We start from the raw sequence: 15,450 nt of genomic DNA on the forward strand, positions 1-15,450 counted from the left end.
GGGGGCTTGGGTCTCTGAGCACGTGGTGGGGCCATTACTGGGTTAGGGAAGGAGGGGAAGAGCAGGTTTAGCAGAAAAAATGAGTTCGGGGCAAACTGTGTTTAAGATATACATAGGGACTCCGAGGGAGGCGTTTAAGGGGATTGTCTAAGAGGATATAGAAGGGTGTGGCGCCTGGGAGAGGGGTCTGAACTGGTCAGGACAGAAATGGAGAGGAAGCCAACAACAGTGAAAAATGGGAGAGGCTGCTTGGAGAAGGCAATGGCAACCCACTCCAGTACTCTTGCCTGGCAAATCCCATGGACGGAGGAGCCTGGAAGACTGCAGTACATGAGGTCGCTGGGAGTCGGAGACGACTGAGCGACTTCACTTTCACTTTTCACTTTCATGCATTGGAGAAGGAAATGGCAACCCACTCCAGTGTTCTTGCCTGGAGAATCCCAGGGACCGGGGGAGCCTGGTGGGCTGCCGTCTATGGGGTCGCACAGAGTCGGACACGACTGAAGCGACTTAGCAGCAGCAGCAGCTCTGTTTGAGGTGTGCAGAACGGGCAGCGTGTCACGTGGTGGGAGCACTCAGTCACAAGAAGGCTTAATCTCAAAGCCTAGGGCCAAGCCTAACTGCAGAGATGGAGGGCGGGGTGGGTAAAGGTTGGGTGGGGTGGGCGGGAGAGGGGGAGGAACCGGATTTGGCCCATCTGGAGCCCGCCCTCTCACTCTCCTCATCCATTGGACAATTGCGCTGTTCGTCAGGGGCCCGCCTCTGCAGATGAACCAATAAAGGCTGGCAAAAGAATGCTTCCTTCTCCAGCTGGATCAGCAGCACGAGAGGTCTCTGCGGGGAGGTGAGTCCGGAGTAGGGGTAGCCGCGGTATAGCTTGCGGGCGTGAAATTGACTGACGGACACGGCGGCCTTGGTGGCGGTGAGGAGGACGTGGCTCCAAGGTAGGGAAGACGGCGAGCGTGAGAGGTGAAAGCTTCTAGCCTCCCCGCGTCCGCTCCAGCCCACGGCAACGGCTCAGGTGATGGGGTGGAGAGCGGAGGTGAAGTGAGGTGAGGGGGCGGGCCCGCGGCGGACTGGGAAGAGCCTTGGTCACAGCTACGGTCACCCTTCTCGCACGTACGCGCCACGTGGGCTCGCAGCCTGGCGTAGGACCTTTGGCTGCGTGCCCTAACATCCGCAGTAGCTGTTTTAGCCCTCGGAGCTCAGCATCTCAACTTAATTAGCCTTATCTATAGACTGGGAAGCTGGGACTCAGGGACGTGGCCGCGCCATGGTTTGAGGGAGATAGGGCTTGGTGGATTCCGGAGGCCGCGCTCGTATCTATGAGCCTGTGGGTCAGAGACTTGACTTTGGGACCTGTTTTCTTTAGATACGCGAAACTGTTTGGGTCGGGTCTGCGGCAGACAGCCTTGCGTCGGGCAACGCTGCCTAGCTTCTCTGCAGGGCTAGGGGTGGGGCGAGGGGCAAGGGAGGCGCCTTCTGCGCGCCGGGTCCAACCAATCCTGCCCCTAGTTGGGCGGGGTGGGCTGGGGAGACTGGGCGGTCCTTGGATGTGGGCGTTCTCCATACTCAGACCGAAAAACTTGTGGGCGGGATTCCGAAAACACGTGGAGTGAAAAAATGCTCCACACCCCACCCCGGTTCTCCAGAGAAAATAGTAAAATAGAGCAACTTTAAAATTTTTTTCTAAGGAAAAATACCGCCAGAGGCTGTTGAAGGTGTAGGGTTTACTTCATGCCCTTATGGAGGCAGATGTGAACCATTTGGAAATCAGTTTGGCAGGATGAGTCTACACCCTTTGACCTACTGATGCTAGCCTTGGGAAATAAGTAGGTTAAAACTTAAGTAGGGAAAATGTTGATGCGTTAGGCATTGCAGTTTGGTATTTTATAAATAGGGAGATAGTGGAAACAACCTCTAAATCCTCAGTGATACACCTAATACTAAAAGGTTATTGCAAATAATCTTTTTTTGGGAGCTGAAGGGTTATATTTCTTTAAAATCCTCATAAAACCCTATGAAACTAGTATTCCCATTCCGCAGATGGATAACTGGAACTCAGGCAAGTGAAGTCATTGTGTGTCTGATGCTAGACAGCTAGTGTGCTTTGGGACCTCTTGAAATTGCTGTGTTTAGCCAGTGTTTGAGGCCTGGGCACTGGAGAGCCACTGGTGAATAAGGCAGCCGTGTTTCCTGAATTTACAGAGCATGCATGCATGTGTTCTTTATATATATGTAAAACAAGCTCTGGCCAGTTTTATTGAGGAAAATTTTTGCATGATTTACTTTTCACCACTCTCTCCTAGCATGCTTCTGCTCATCACCTGGATCAATGATAGCTAGTGCGCATACTCTGTTATTTTCCGTATGCGGTGTCCAATTCAGTAGTATTATTGCCACTATAGTGATGGACATGTTTTTGGCCAACATGGCATACAAGTTGTGTTAGTTGCTCAGTCATGTCTGACTCTTTGCAACCCTATGGACTCCTCCTCTAACCCACCAGGCTCCTCTGTCCATGGAATTCTTCAGGCAAGAATACTGGGGTGGGTTCTCATTCCCTTCTGCAGGGGATCTTCCCCACCCAGGGGTCAAACCCGGGTCTCCTGCATTATAGGCAGATTCTTTACTGTCTGAGTCACCACGGAAGCCCCAACATGGCATAGTGCTCTATGCAAGATTTGCTCAAGGCTGGGCAGCTGTTTAATTGAGTTAGACAAGGCTGTGGTCCTAGTGTGATTAGATTGACTAGTTTTCTGTAATGCTCAAAATTCTCCAAGACAGGCTTCAGCAATATGTGAACCGTGATCTTCCAGATATTCAAGCTGGTTTTAGAAAAGAAAGAGGAACCAGAGATCAAATTGCCAACATCCGCCGGATCATGGAAAAAGCAAGAGAGTTCCAGAAAAACATCTATTTCTGCTTTATTGACTATGCCAAAGCCTTTGACTGTGTGGACCACAATAAACTGTGGAAAATTCTGAGATGGGAATACCAGACCACCTGACCTGCCTCTTGAGAAATTTGTATGCAGGTCAGGAAGCAACAGTTAGAACTGGACATGGAAAAGACTGGTTCCAAATAGGAAAAGGAGGCCGTCAAGGCTGTATATTGTCACCCTGCTTATTTAACTTCTATGCAGAGTACATCATGAGAAATGCTGGGCTCGAAGAAGCACAAACTGGAATCAAGATTGCTGGGAGAAATATCAATAACCTCAGATATGCAGATGACACCACCCTTATGGCAGAAAGTGAAGAGGAACTCAAAAGCCTCTTGATGAAAGTGAAAGAGGAGAGTGAAAAAGTTGGCATTTTTTTGGCTCCAAAATCACTGCAGATGGTGACTGCAGCCATGAAATTAAAAGATGCTTACTCCTTGGAAGAAAAGTTATGACCAACCTAGATAGCATATTGAAAAGCAGAGACATTACTTTGCCAACAAAGGTCCGTCTAGTCAAGGCTATGATTTTTCTAGTGGTCATGTATGGATGTGAGAGTTGGACTGTGAAGAAAGCTGAGCGCCGAAGAATTGATGCTTTTGAACTGTGGTATTGGAGAAGACTCAAGAGTCCCTTGGACTGCAAGGAGATCCAACCAGTCCATTCTGAAGGAGATCAGCCCTGGGATTTCTTTGGAAGGAATGATGCTAAAGCTGAAACTAATACTTTGGCCACCTCATGCGAAGAGTTGACTCATTGGAAAAAACTCTGATGCTAGGAGGGATTAGGGGCAGGAGGAGAAGGGGACGACAGAGGATGAGATGGCTGGATGGAGTCACTGACTCGATGGACGTGAGTCTGAACTCCAGGAGTTGGTGATGGACAGGGAGGCCTGGCGTGCTGTGACTCATGGGGTCGCAAAGACTCGGACACGACTGAGCAACTGAACTGGAACTGGGCAGCTGTTGGCGAGGATGACCAGGTTCACTTTGCCTTGTCTGATCATTTTCAGAGTCTCTTGTACCCCATCCCATACTTTTTCCACTTACCATAACCAGTTGGAGCCTAGAGTTGACCTGACTCCAGCGGCTTTTCCATCTTTTTTGCTGCCCTGTCTTCCTGCCTAAAGAGCTGGATGGCCTCTGACTGAGAGCCGCTACCAAGATGGCTGGGGAGCAAGAAAGAGCTTGTATGTATTTAAAGGAACACAGCCTGCCTGGGAGAGGGAACATGGGAGGTGTGCACTGGTCTGAGGCAAGGGAAAGGATTTGGGAGGAAGGAAACAACTATGGGAAGCCCTCAGTGACTCTTAAGTGCAGAATGTTTAAAAAGCCATTTTCTGAAATGTATTTACATTATAATGGGATGTGTGGAGATTTAAATATTTTGAGATTAAGTGTTTGCAGAAGTCATTATTTTTAAGAAATGAAATTTCTTAACCTCTTGAATTTTCAGATTTAAAGAACCCTTTTGCGGAAGGAACGTATTCACTCATACGGTTTCAGAATGTCGAGTACTGTGTCCTACTGGATTCTCAGTTCTACAAGGAAGACCATTGCCACATTACAGGGGGGACAACGTTTATATTCAAAGTATGCCTCAAATAGGATTAAATCAAAAGGGAGACTCTTTCCCCAGGGGCCAGCCACCCTAAAAGACCATGCCGCTGCATGTGGTGGCGTTGCTCTGCAGAAAGCCTACAGACACACATCAACGGAGGAAGAGGACTTCCACTTGCAGCTCAGCCCGGAGCAGGTAAATGAAGTGCTGAGAGCTGGTGAGTCGGCCCATAAGATTCTTGACCTTGTCAGCAGAGCTCCAGATTCAGTGTTACGATTTGAGAGCAACCAGCTAGCTGCCAATTCCCCAGTGGAGGACCGGGGAGGTATAGCTGCCTGCCTGCAGACCAGTGGACTGCTGTTTGGCATCTTCGATGGACATGGTGGCCACGCATGTGCTCAAGCAGTGAGCGAGAGGCTCTTCTACTATGTGGCTGTGTCACTAATGTCCCAGCAGACTCTGGAGCAAATGGAGGAGGCCATGGAAAGCATGAAGCCCCTGCTGCCCATCCTTCAGTGGCTCAAGCACCCAGGGGACAGTATCTACAAGGATGTCACGTCAGTGCACCTTGATCACCTCCGCGTCTACTGGCAGGAGCTGCTGAACCTGCAGATGGAAATGGGGCTGAACACTGAGGAAGCATTAATGTACTCCTTCCAGAGACTGGATTCTGACATCTCGCTAGAGATCCAGGCTCCCCTTGAAGATGAGATGACCAGGAACCTTTCACTCCAGGTTGCTTTCTCAGGGGCAACGGCTTGCCTGGCCCACATTGATGGGGTTCACTTGCACGTGGCAAACGCTGGTGACTGCCGGGCCATCCTTGGTGTCCAGGAAGACAACGGCATGTGGTCTTGTCTGCCCCTCACCCAGGACCACAATGCCTGGAACCCAGCCGAGCTGTCACGGCTGAAGAGGGAGCATCCTGAGTCCGAGGACAGGACGGTCATCATGGAAAACAGGCTGCTGGGAGTCCTCATGCCCTGCAGGGCCTTTGGGGACGTCCAGCTGAAGTGGAGTAAAGAGCTGCAGCGTGGTGTCCTGCAGCGGGGCTTCGACACCGAGGCCCTCAACATCTACCAGTTCACCCCCCCGCACTACTACACCCCACCTTACCTGACGGCCAGGCCAGAGGTCACCTACCACAGGCTGAGGCCACAGGATAAGTTCCTCGTGCTGGCCTCTGATGGCCTGTGGGACGTGCTGGGCAACGAGGATGTGGTGAGGCTGGTGGTGGAGCACCTGGCTGAAGAGGGTCAGCACAAGCCAGACCTGGCCCAGAGACCCACCAACCTGGGACTCATGCAGAGCCTGCTGCAGCAGAGGAAAGCCCAGGGGCTCCATGCAGCGGACCAAAACGCAGCCACACGTCTGATCAGATACGCCATAGGAAACAACGAATACGGGGAGATGGAGCCTGAGCGGCTGTCGGCGATGCTGACGTTGCCGGAGGACTTGGCAAGGATGTACAGGGATGACATCACAGTCACCGTGGTGTATTTCAACTCAGACTCAATTGGTGCGTCTTCCAAGGGGAGTTAAGAGTCTCCCACCCTGTTGTCAAGGTTAACTTCAGTGTTCTTCTGAGACATTTTCCCTTACTCGGAACCTGGTTCTTTACACGCTATGGTTGAAGGGCAGGTGGATCGATGCAGCTTGCTTAATTATAGACTAATGTGAGGAGAAAACAGCCTTGGATTAAAAACAAATCTAGTGATTTTATGTGCCTGCGTGTTTTGGTCACCTCTTCTACGCAGAGAGGGTGGAGCACAGAGACGATCGACTTATCTTGGGCTCGTGTAACCCAAGTCCTTTTATAAAGACACTGTTAAAACTGTCAGCCTGAGCCTGGAAAGGGTAAATTTAATTATGGTTCTAAGAATATGAAGAAGTCCAGGATCTTCTGCGCTCTTGCTGCAAAATCTGGAGACTTGGTAATTCTGTGTGTAATCATGGACTGCTACACTATGAAGGGAAGTTTTTGTTTTTTATTCTGAAGTTACTAAGGACCTAGGTTTACAAAGCATATTACAGGACACTTTTCTATGCAATATTCTAACTTGTGTGTGTGTTTAGTTGTGAAAAGTAATGCTGCATTCTAGTTCTGATTTAGTTTATGTTAAAATTGAGTCCTCAAACTTGCCAAACAGGCGTGCTGTGAGCGAGCATGCTTGGAATGAATTTTCTTGGTTTTTCGGCTGAGGGTGAAGGTGGCCAGGCCTCTGGACCAGCTGAATTTGTGTAGCTTTCAAGCCCTTCCTCTGTGTCCCACCCCTTGAACCTTTGAGCCATGCTAGGAGGTAACTTCTGTCTGAGCCTTAACTCCTGGCCTTTCCTTCATTAATAAAATTTCCTCCAGTGTTCAGTAAATCTCTACAGATTTACTCATAGTACTTAGCCTTTCTGATTATACTTCTCAAACATTCCTCTAATTCCTCCTAATGCTCCTTCCCCCACTGCTATGCTGAACTCAGTCACCCCGCTGACTGTGCAATACTGTCTAGAAAGAATGCTCTCACTTCACATGGTTGCAGGGAAGCAGGAAATTCAAGACTGCATGTGGTAATCGTGACAGTTTAGGCAGGACTGGCTTATGCAGTGGATTCTAGACTTTGAGATTCAGCCTGAATCTGGAGAGGTAAAAATGTGAAGGACCTGAGAACAGTTGCTAACCAAGGCTCCCTGGCTGCATCCCCAGGGGTGGTGGGGAGGAGGGAGTGGGGAGATTTTTTTTCAGATGGGACACTTGCCCACAGACTAGTGGGATAAATGGCCACTGCTACTCCTCGGTAATTAGGCCTTATTTAGTATAGGAGTTGGGCAAAAAACAGTGTAACCTGTAGTAGCTTCTGTGGGCTGCACAGTCTGTGTTTATTGGGAAATTAAACCATAGGGATCTTTTTTAGGAGGGTGAATTTCATGTTCTGAAATTGCTGTAGTTAAACAGGAAGTGTGTCTCTAGATGGAAACAAATATAAACCTGCAGAACTGACTTTAGTGATATTGCTTTGTCTAAGAAATTCTCTTCTGAGTGCTTAAGCCTTTGTCCTTTTATTCTGAAAAATCTTAACTCAAATAAAACCTGAATCCCTATCATTTAGCTTGCATGAAGTTTCGTTACTAGAGCCAAACACTACTTGTCTGAAATCCTTCATTCTTTGTGCCAGCTAAACCCTGGCACACCCTCAGAGCATTTACTGGGGTTACAGTGTCTGAATTCTATTTTGGAGCCTCGCATGGGCTCTTAAATATACTTGATTAACTTGTGGAACAGCTGAGAGAATACAGACTTCCAACCTATTCCTTCAAGGGTGTCTGTGTTTTTTCTCAGCCTAATAGATTTGCTTTCTAATTGGCATATTGAGAGAGAAGAAAGGCTGGTTTATTGCCTGCCCTTTATCCACTGTGAACTCTGCCATGAATGCTTCGAGGAGCAGCTCCTCCTGGTTAACCCTAGTGTGTCTGACTCCGACTACAATTTTGGTGTCACTGGCCTGAGGCACATGGGCTACCACTTGAGGATGATAGTAGAATTTGAGAGGGGGTTGGTGGTACTTGTCAGGTCTTCTGAAATACGTATCATTCCTTGTATGTAAAGATTTTGCTATAGAGACTTGTAAAATGAACTAAAAAATGAGATTGTTTAAGATTTCACTTATGAATAAACTATGCTTTATTGGTCCTTTAAATTGCATATTTATTTTAGGTAAGAAATGTTGGTAATATTGGCATACTTTAGATATTGTTATATAAATAATACAGTTCTGCTGTTTCTGGGGATTGATCAAAATGGATAGAGAAGTTCTAAGTTCAAGTTAGTATGTTAGGTCAAGTTATGTGTTCAGTTTTCTGAGATGCTATTTGGAACATTAGAGCTAATTTATTATAATGAAAGTGTAAACTTTGAGGTATGTTAACATTTTCCCCAGAAGTATGATTGGCCTAAAAGGTCGACAAGAAAATGTTCAGAATGAGTCTGGCTTGACTTGTTCATCCATCAGTCCCTAGTGACCCATTTTTCATTCGACAGTTTTGGAATTCCGCATTTCCCAGGTTAAACCGGGATATTCTGGAACTGAGCTATCCTAGTCTCCTTGTAAGTGGTTCATTTGTCTCTGAACGTGGCTCCCATCGCAGAGGAAGCCCTGGTGTGGCTTTGGGGCTAGGAATAAAGGCTGGTGGCACTGCTTCGTCCTGTGAGCTCCCACATGTGTCACCAAGTGCAAAACACAGGTGGCTTGCAGTGTGACCATCTCCTGAGCAGGCTCGAGGCTCTTTCCCTGACACCTCAAGCACCTGACATTTAACTAGCCTCCTGGAAAATATTTTGTATCAAGCATTTACCTGGAAAAATTAACCATGTTATTTAACATTTACTGATATTTGTACACTGTATACCAATGTTCTTTTTGACATTGATTTTCTCACCATGAGAGATATTTAAGTGAAACTTGTAAATAAAAGAGGCAAAATGAGATTTGGCTTCTTTCGGTTTTGAACATTTGTATTTGTAAGGTCCTTAGGGTACTAGATTAGGCCAGCCTTTGTTTCACGACCTGTATCTAGCCACGGAAGATTTTAGTTTGTTCAGGAGTCCACCCGAGGGACTTCTCTGGTCTGGTGACTGCCTCCCAATGCAGGCAATGCAGGTTTGATCCTTGGCTGGGGAGCTAAGATCCCACATGCGTTGGGGCCAAAAATCCAAAGCATGAAACAAGCAGTACTGTAACAAATGTGATAAAGACTTTAAAAATGTTCCACATCAAAAAAAAAGGCTACACTAGAGAAGTTTTCTCTGCCAATTTTTGGTGTCTGCTAGCCACACAGGGACGGGGAACCCTAGCGGGCTGCCGTGTATGGGGTCGCACAGAGTCGGACACGACTGACGCGACTTAGCAGCAGCAGCCACACAGGAAGTCCTTGCTTAGCATTAACTTGTATGGAGAGCTGAAAAGAAGGAAAAGAGAGGCTTTTGTTGTGATGGTCTCCACACACTCAGGGCTGAGGCTTGCTGGGACTTCACATTATTTAACTGGCCTTGTAAAACCAGCTTCTTTGTTAATTTTAAATTCAGAGCCAGCTTTGGGGAAAGATCTACCCAGCTACTTGAAGAGTCCACTTGATCCCACCTCCACTGACTGAGCCATATCTCATTGCCTCTGAGTGATACAACTCACAAAGACCGCTCTGATGGGTACTTCTTAAAATGCAAATACAACTATTAGGTTGGTAATTTTAGTGTGGGCTAGTGTCGTTAATTGGAAAAGACCCTAATGCTGGGAAAGATTGAAGGCAGGAGAAGGGGGTGACAGGATGAGATGGTTGGACGGCATCACCTACTCAGTGGACATGGGTTTGAGCAAACTCCTGGAGATGGTGAAGGGCAGGGGAGACTGGTGTGCTGCCGCCCATGGGGTCACAAAGAGTCGATACATCTTAGCAACTGAATAACAACAAAGGGTGGTTAAACTGGGCTTTGAAGAGCAGCTTTGAGGGAGAGAAAGGTGAAAATAATGGAGCTGTTTCCTTCTTTGTAACATGATAAAAACAGGCCCAGAGGCTTGAAAACTTCCTGACACTACAATAGGGCACAGATTTGAACTGAGTCCACTGCCCCAAGCACTTGTCCCAATGCTGGCCTTTCAGAAAGGGAAAATGCAGGAAAATCTCATGGCACAGTTTTGGCCCAGGTGGGTGGGATGGGGTAAAGAAGTAGGTTCTAAAAATAGGTGCTGATGACGAGCACTGTAGCCGTTGCAACCAGAAGGTTGATAATTGGGATTACCAAAACATTACCCTCTTACCTCACCACCGACAAGTCAGATGAAAGTCACACATCCTGCAGCTTTCACCCTAAATGGTGCCTTTAAAAAAAACCTCTAGGGCTGCCCTGGTGGCTCAGTGGTGAAGAATCCACAGGCCAGTGCTGGAAACGGGGGGTCATTCCCTGGTCTGGGAGGATCGCACGTGCCGCAGAGCAACTGGGCCCTGTGCCACGACTACTGAGCCTGTGCTCTAGAGCTTGGGAACCACAGCTACTGAACCCCACGTGCCTGGAGCTCACGCTCCAAAACAAGAGAAGCCACCACAACGAGAAGCCTTCAGGACTATGTAATACATCAGCATATGCTAAATGACACACACACACACATAATGGTGCCCTGACAGTTTGAGGCAGACCATAAAATGCTGAAGCTGAAGCTCCAATACTTAGGCCACTTGATGCGAATGAAGAGCCAACTCATTCAAAAAGACCCTGATGCTGGGAAAGATTAAAGGCAGGAGGAGAAGGGGATGACAGAGGATGAGATGGTTGGACTGCATCACCAACTCAATGGACATGCTGCTGCTGCTGCTGCTAAGTCACTTCAGTCGTGTCCGACTCTGTGCGACCCCTTAGACGGCAGCTCACCAGGCTCCCCCGTCCCTGGGATTCTCCAGGCAAGAACACTGGAGTGGGTTGCCATTTCCTTCTCCAATGCATGAAAGTGAAAAGTGAAAGTGAAGTCACTCAGTCGTTTCTGACTCTTAGCAATCCCATGGACTGCAGCCTACCAGGCTCCTCCGTCCATGGGATTTTCCAGGCAGGAGTACTGGAGTGGGGTGCCATTGCCTTCTCCGGAATGGACATGAGTTTGAGCAAATTCTTGGAGGGGGTGATGGACAGGGAAGCCTGGCGTGCTGCAGTCCATGGGGTTGCAAAGAGTCAAACATGACTGAGCGACTGAACAACAACAATAAAAGGCTTTAAAGGGAGCGGTGGCCCAGTTCCCTGGAAGTCCCTGTCCCTTTCCCCAAAGAATTGGAATAACCCTCCCTTTACTACCCTATGAAATTACACTGCCCATAGAAACTAACCACCCCATATTTCAGGGCCCTCTCACCTTCTGCCTGTGGAATGTGTATCTCTGCTTTCCCTGTACTATGGTTCTCTAGCTCTCTCGCTTTTGAATTTTTTCCCACAGGAAGCCAAGGACCTTCACTTGGCAGCCAGGCCCAGGAACTCACTAGAGACCTGGGACACAGTCACCTTCTAGCATCCCATTTTCCTGGAACTTCTTTGCAAAAAATATTAATAAATCTACTGATTACTTGTCACTTACCTCTCACTGAATTACTTCTGTGCTGAGACGTAAAGGACCTAAGCTTCATTAAGTCCTGAAATAGTTGTGTGGTTTCAGTTGGAAGACTGCATTCGAGTCCCATCTGCGGTGTGCAATTTCCCGCCATTCTCCTTACAGCAGATGAACGGAGGTAATGTCTGCCACAGGCTGCTTCTCTCTCCAGTCCACCTGCACACACCTTGTGTGGCCCCGGGGCCAGGTAGGCAGAGCTGCCCAGGGGTTGCCCATGACACTGGGCACAATGGAGCTTGGAGGGGCTGGTCCAGAGCATCTGGGGATACGCTCTAGGGACATCACAGAAGCAGGGCCAGAGTTGTAGAGAAGGTTGAAGGAGAGCTGGCCAAATCTGGCTGAGTGAGAAAGAAGGAGCCTCTTGGGTAATCTCTGGGGATGGAGAAGTAGGTAAGGCCATGCAGCGACCTCAGAGAGGACATGGCTTGCTCTTCATCAGCATAGAGGTGGGGTTGGGGCCACGCAGAAAGTCCCACCTCAATCCCCCCACTTTCCCTGCAGTGTGACCACCAGGTGCTATTGGGCACCTGTCCTTGTTTTTTCCCTTCCTACCCTCATCCCTGTAATGTCAGAGTAAGCCCCCTGTGCTGCTGATTGTACAATGAATAAGGAGGGATGGGGGCAGATGGGTGGATAGATGGATGATTAAGGGAGGAGCAGATGGAGAGAAACCAGAAAAAGAGAGACCAGAGAAGTAGGAGGAAAACTGAGCGGTGGCACGGAAGTGAGAAGAGGGGTGAGGCGCATCCAGACACAGAAAAGACTGTGGGTGTGGATAGATGACAGTGAACGTTTAGCTAAAAAGATCTCCAACAAAAGCTGAGGGCCATTGCATCTTCTCACACGGGACTCAGGACATAGGATGGGCCCAAATGGTGAGGTGCTGAGAGGTTGGTTCTGTGAATGCTGAGCTGCCGGGATGACACTGCCTCCGAAACAAATCAGAGCAGTGGGTAGGGGGAACAGGGAAATATCATCAACAAGCCCACGTGCTCCTTGGCTTGTGGCAGGGGAGGGTATCCATGGGCTGATTTGGGGTTCTGGGGACCTTGATGAGCCCACACTGGGCTTTATCAGGAAAGGACAGAGGAGCTGGGCTTCAGAGCTCTGCCCGTTGGCTTGGCCACTAAATCGTAGGGTGGCATGAGGGGAACACCCATGTGGAGCTTTGGAGGCACAGGCCTTTGCTGTGGGATGCTGTGGTCAAGCAATGTGAGGCAGGTGCTGCCTCTAGGTGTCACCATCAGGCCGTGTTGGCGTCAGCTGCAGCAGGAGTAGGAGGAAAGTGTTCCAGAGAAAATGAGGCCCTGGGACTCACTACCAGGCAGAGCAGCGTCTCTGGTGACTGCAGCCCAGAAGAGCCTTCAGGGAGCCTTCCCAGACCTTGGAAGTCCTTGGGGCTGGAAGGAGTAGGTGGTAGGGCGGAAGGACCCTTCTCTGTGGTCACTCAGCCCTGCCTGTTGAGGAAGGGGCTGTTGGGATCCCAAGAGAGGTGAGAGGGTGGCTGCCACCTTTTCTGGTCTCCCCCAGTGTGGGAGTTCTTCTCTGGGGACTGCCCCACACCTTTGAATCCTTCCCACCCCCATCTCCACTCCCTTCAGCCAGTCCCCACAGCAAAACCCCCCTACTCCGATCCCCCCTCCCCCATGCAGAGCATCTCTGGGGTTTACTCCCTTCAGCTCCAAGAATGGTCCAAACCACCTTTATCCTCCTCCACCCCTAGACAATGGCTGCCCTCTCTGATCAACTCTACCCAGCACACAGCAGTCAGAGCGATCTTGGTCAGACTCAGATCTGACCACTTCACTCCTCTGCTCCAAACCCTTCCACGGCTCCCCATCACCCTTGGGAGAAAGTGCAGAATCTTCCTCCCCAGGTGTGGGGCACTACAGTCACACACAGAGGAAGGAGCAGGAAAAGAGAAAGTGGTCTTTGTCTTACCCTGTAAGGCTGGAGTCAACTCTTCCATGGCCCCTGGTCTCCTCTGGGATATAGCCTAGAACCCTCCACCTTTTGCTTCTGGCTGTGGTTTGCTTGTTTGTTTTAATTTATTTATGGCTGCATCCAGTCCTAGTTGTGAGCACGTGGGCTCTGAAGTTGTGGCACACGGCTTGTGGGATCTTAGTTCCCTGACCAGGGATCAATACTTTGTCCCCTGCGTTGGAACAGGACTTAATCACTGAACCACCTGGGAAGTTCCCTGGCTATAATTTTAAGGTTGACCACAAATTCTTTTCCACTCCTCCCATCAAGCAGTAAGATCCAATTCTCCTCCTCTTGAATCTGGGTGCCCTTAGCAGCTTGCTTGTAAAGAATAGAATACAACAAAAAAGACACTAAGGACTGACAAAGTCAATGTTCAGCAAAGTCTTGATAATTGGTGAATCTGATAGATTGCTGTGACAGTTTTATGTATTAACTTGATGGGGCTAAAGGATGCCCAGATAACTGATAAAACATTATTTTTCATTTTATTTTTCATTTATTTCTGCCCTGAGGGTATTTCCAGAAGAGATTAGCATTTGAATCAGGAGACTGAATAAAGAAGAGCCTGGACACCATCCAATCCACTGTGGGCTGGGTTAGAACAAAAACGTGGAAGGAAGAGGAAAGTTGCTCCTTGTTGAGCTGGGACACCAATCTTCTGCCCTTGGACATCTCAGGCCTTTGGACTCTGACTAGGACTTACATCCTTGGCAACTGTAGTTCATAGACCTTTGAGTTTGGACTGGAACCACGCCACTGGCTTTCCTGAGCCTCTTTGCACATAGCAGATGGTGGGACTTCTCAGCCTCCATTATCACATGAGTCAATCCCTTATCATCTCATAACTGTATGAGGCAAGTATTATAAACCCATTTTACAGATGGTAAAACTGAGCTTGGAGTAGTAAAATGATGTCCCCAAGGTCACAAAGTTCGTAAATGCAGAGTTGAATTTCAAAACTCTGATGGTGTTTTCAAAGCATCCTCATAGATTTTGCGCAATTGTTAAGAGATCATGCAATTCTGCTGAATATCTACTCATTTGATTTTTTTTTAATGCCCTGTTCCCCAAAAGCCTGGGAGGAAGGAGTAAGTTGTTGGTCCATGGAAGCATTCTAGCAGAACCTGGGGGAAGTTCATGGCTAGACATGAATTGGATGGACTCAGGGGCCCTTTGCTTGTGCCTGGGGTGGGGCTGTGTAGATATAATACCGGATAGATCTTAAGTACAGCCTTTCCCTGCATCTCCAGGCAGCCTGGCCTATGGGACTGGGTAGGCAAGAGCAGGTGAAAGCTGGGGGTGAGGGCTGGTCTTGAGCAGCAGGAGAGACCAGCAGACCACAGCCTGCCCTGCTCCACCGAACCTGCGGCCCTGGAAAGGTCTTGGATCTCCTCCCTGGGCCTGGCACCTCTGACTTAAAGGAGAGTTCAGAACTCACCAGATGAACAGTGAAGCCTGCTCTCTCACCCCAGTACCTGTTAGAATTTATCAAAAAACAAAAAACAGACAGAGGGAAGGAGGGAGGAAAGATTAGGCAACTGTGCAAGGGGGGTTGAACAAAAATGGTCATAACCCGATGTTTCCAAGAAAGAGAAACTGGACACCATGGACATGTTCTTCCTCAACATAGTGGACAAAGGGATTCTAGTACATCCATCCTGGTGGACTTTAAAGTGATGGCGAAAAATTAAAGTGATGATGAAAGATCTTTATTATTTGATGGGAAACCACTCAATGGAAATACTGTAAATGAGGGGATGGGAAATCAGGTTGCAAAACAGTATGCACATTAAAACCCCAAGTGGAGATTGTTCCCCTCTGGAC

General features: G+C 48.5%; 1 protein-coding gene across 2 annotated transcripts; it reads left to right on the plus strand.

Annotated features, from left to right (window-relative positions):
- Positions 1-819: 819 nt before the first annotated feature.
- PDP2 (pyruvate dehydrogenase phosphatase catalytic subunit 2) lies at positions 820-6,532 on the plus strand. 2 transcript variants are annotated; one of them, XM_052656455.1, is made up of 2 exons: positions 820-844; positions 4,400-6,532. In XM_052656455.1, exon 2 carries the CDS (start codon positions 4,451-4,453, stop codon positions 6,044-6,046), a length of 1,596 nt encoding a protein of 531 aa, XP_052512415.1. In that variant the 5' UTR covers positions 820-844; positions 4,400-4,450; the 3' UTR covers positions 6,047-6,532. The 2 variants fall into 2 exon arrangements, with proteins under 2 accessions (XP_052512415.1, XP_052512414.1); XM_052656454.1 differs by lacking the exon at positions 820-844 and adding an exon at positions 849-944.
- Positions 6,533-15,450: the final 8,918 nt, after the last annotated feature.

Source organism: Budorcas taxicolor, chromosome 18, assembly GCF_023091745.1.
Source record: "Budorcas taxicolor isolate Tak-1 chromosome 18, Takin1.1, whole genome shotgun sequence".
Classification (NCBI taxonomy): domain Eukaryota; kingdom Metazoa; phylum Chordata; class Mammalia; order Artiodactyla; family Bovidae; genus Budorcas; species Budorcas taxicolor.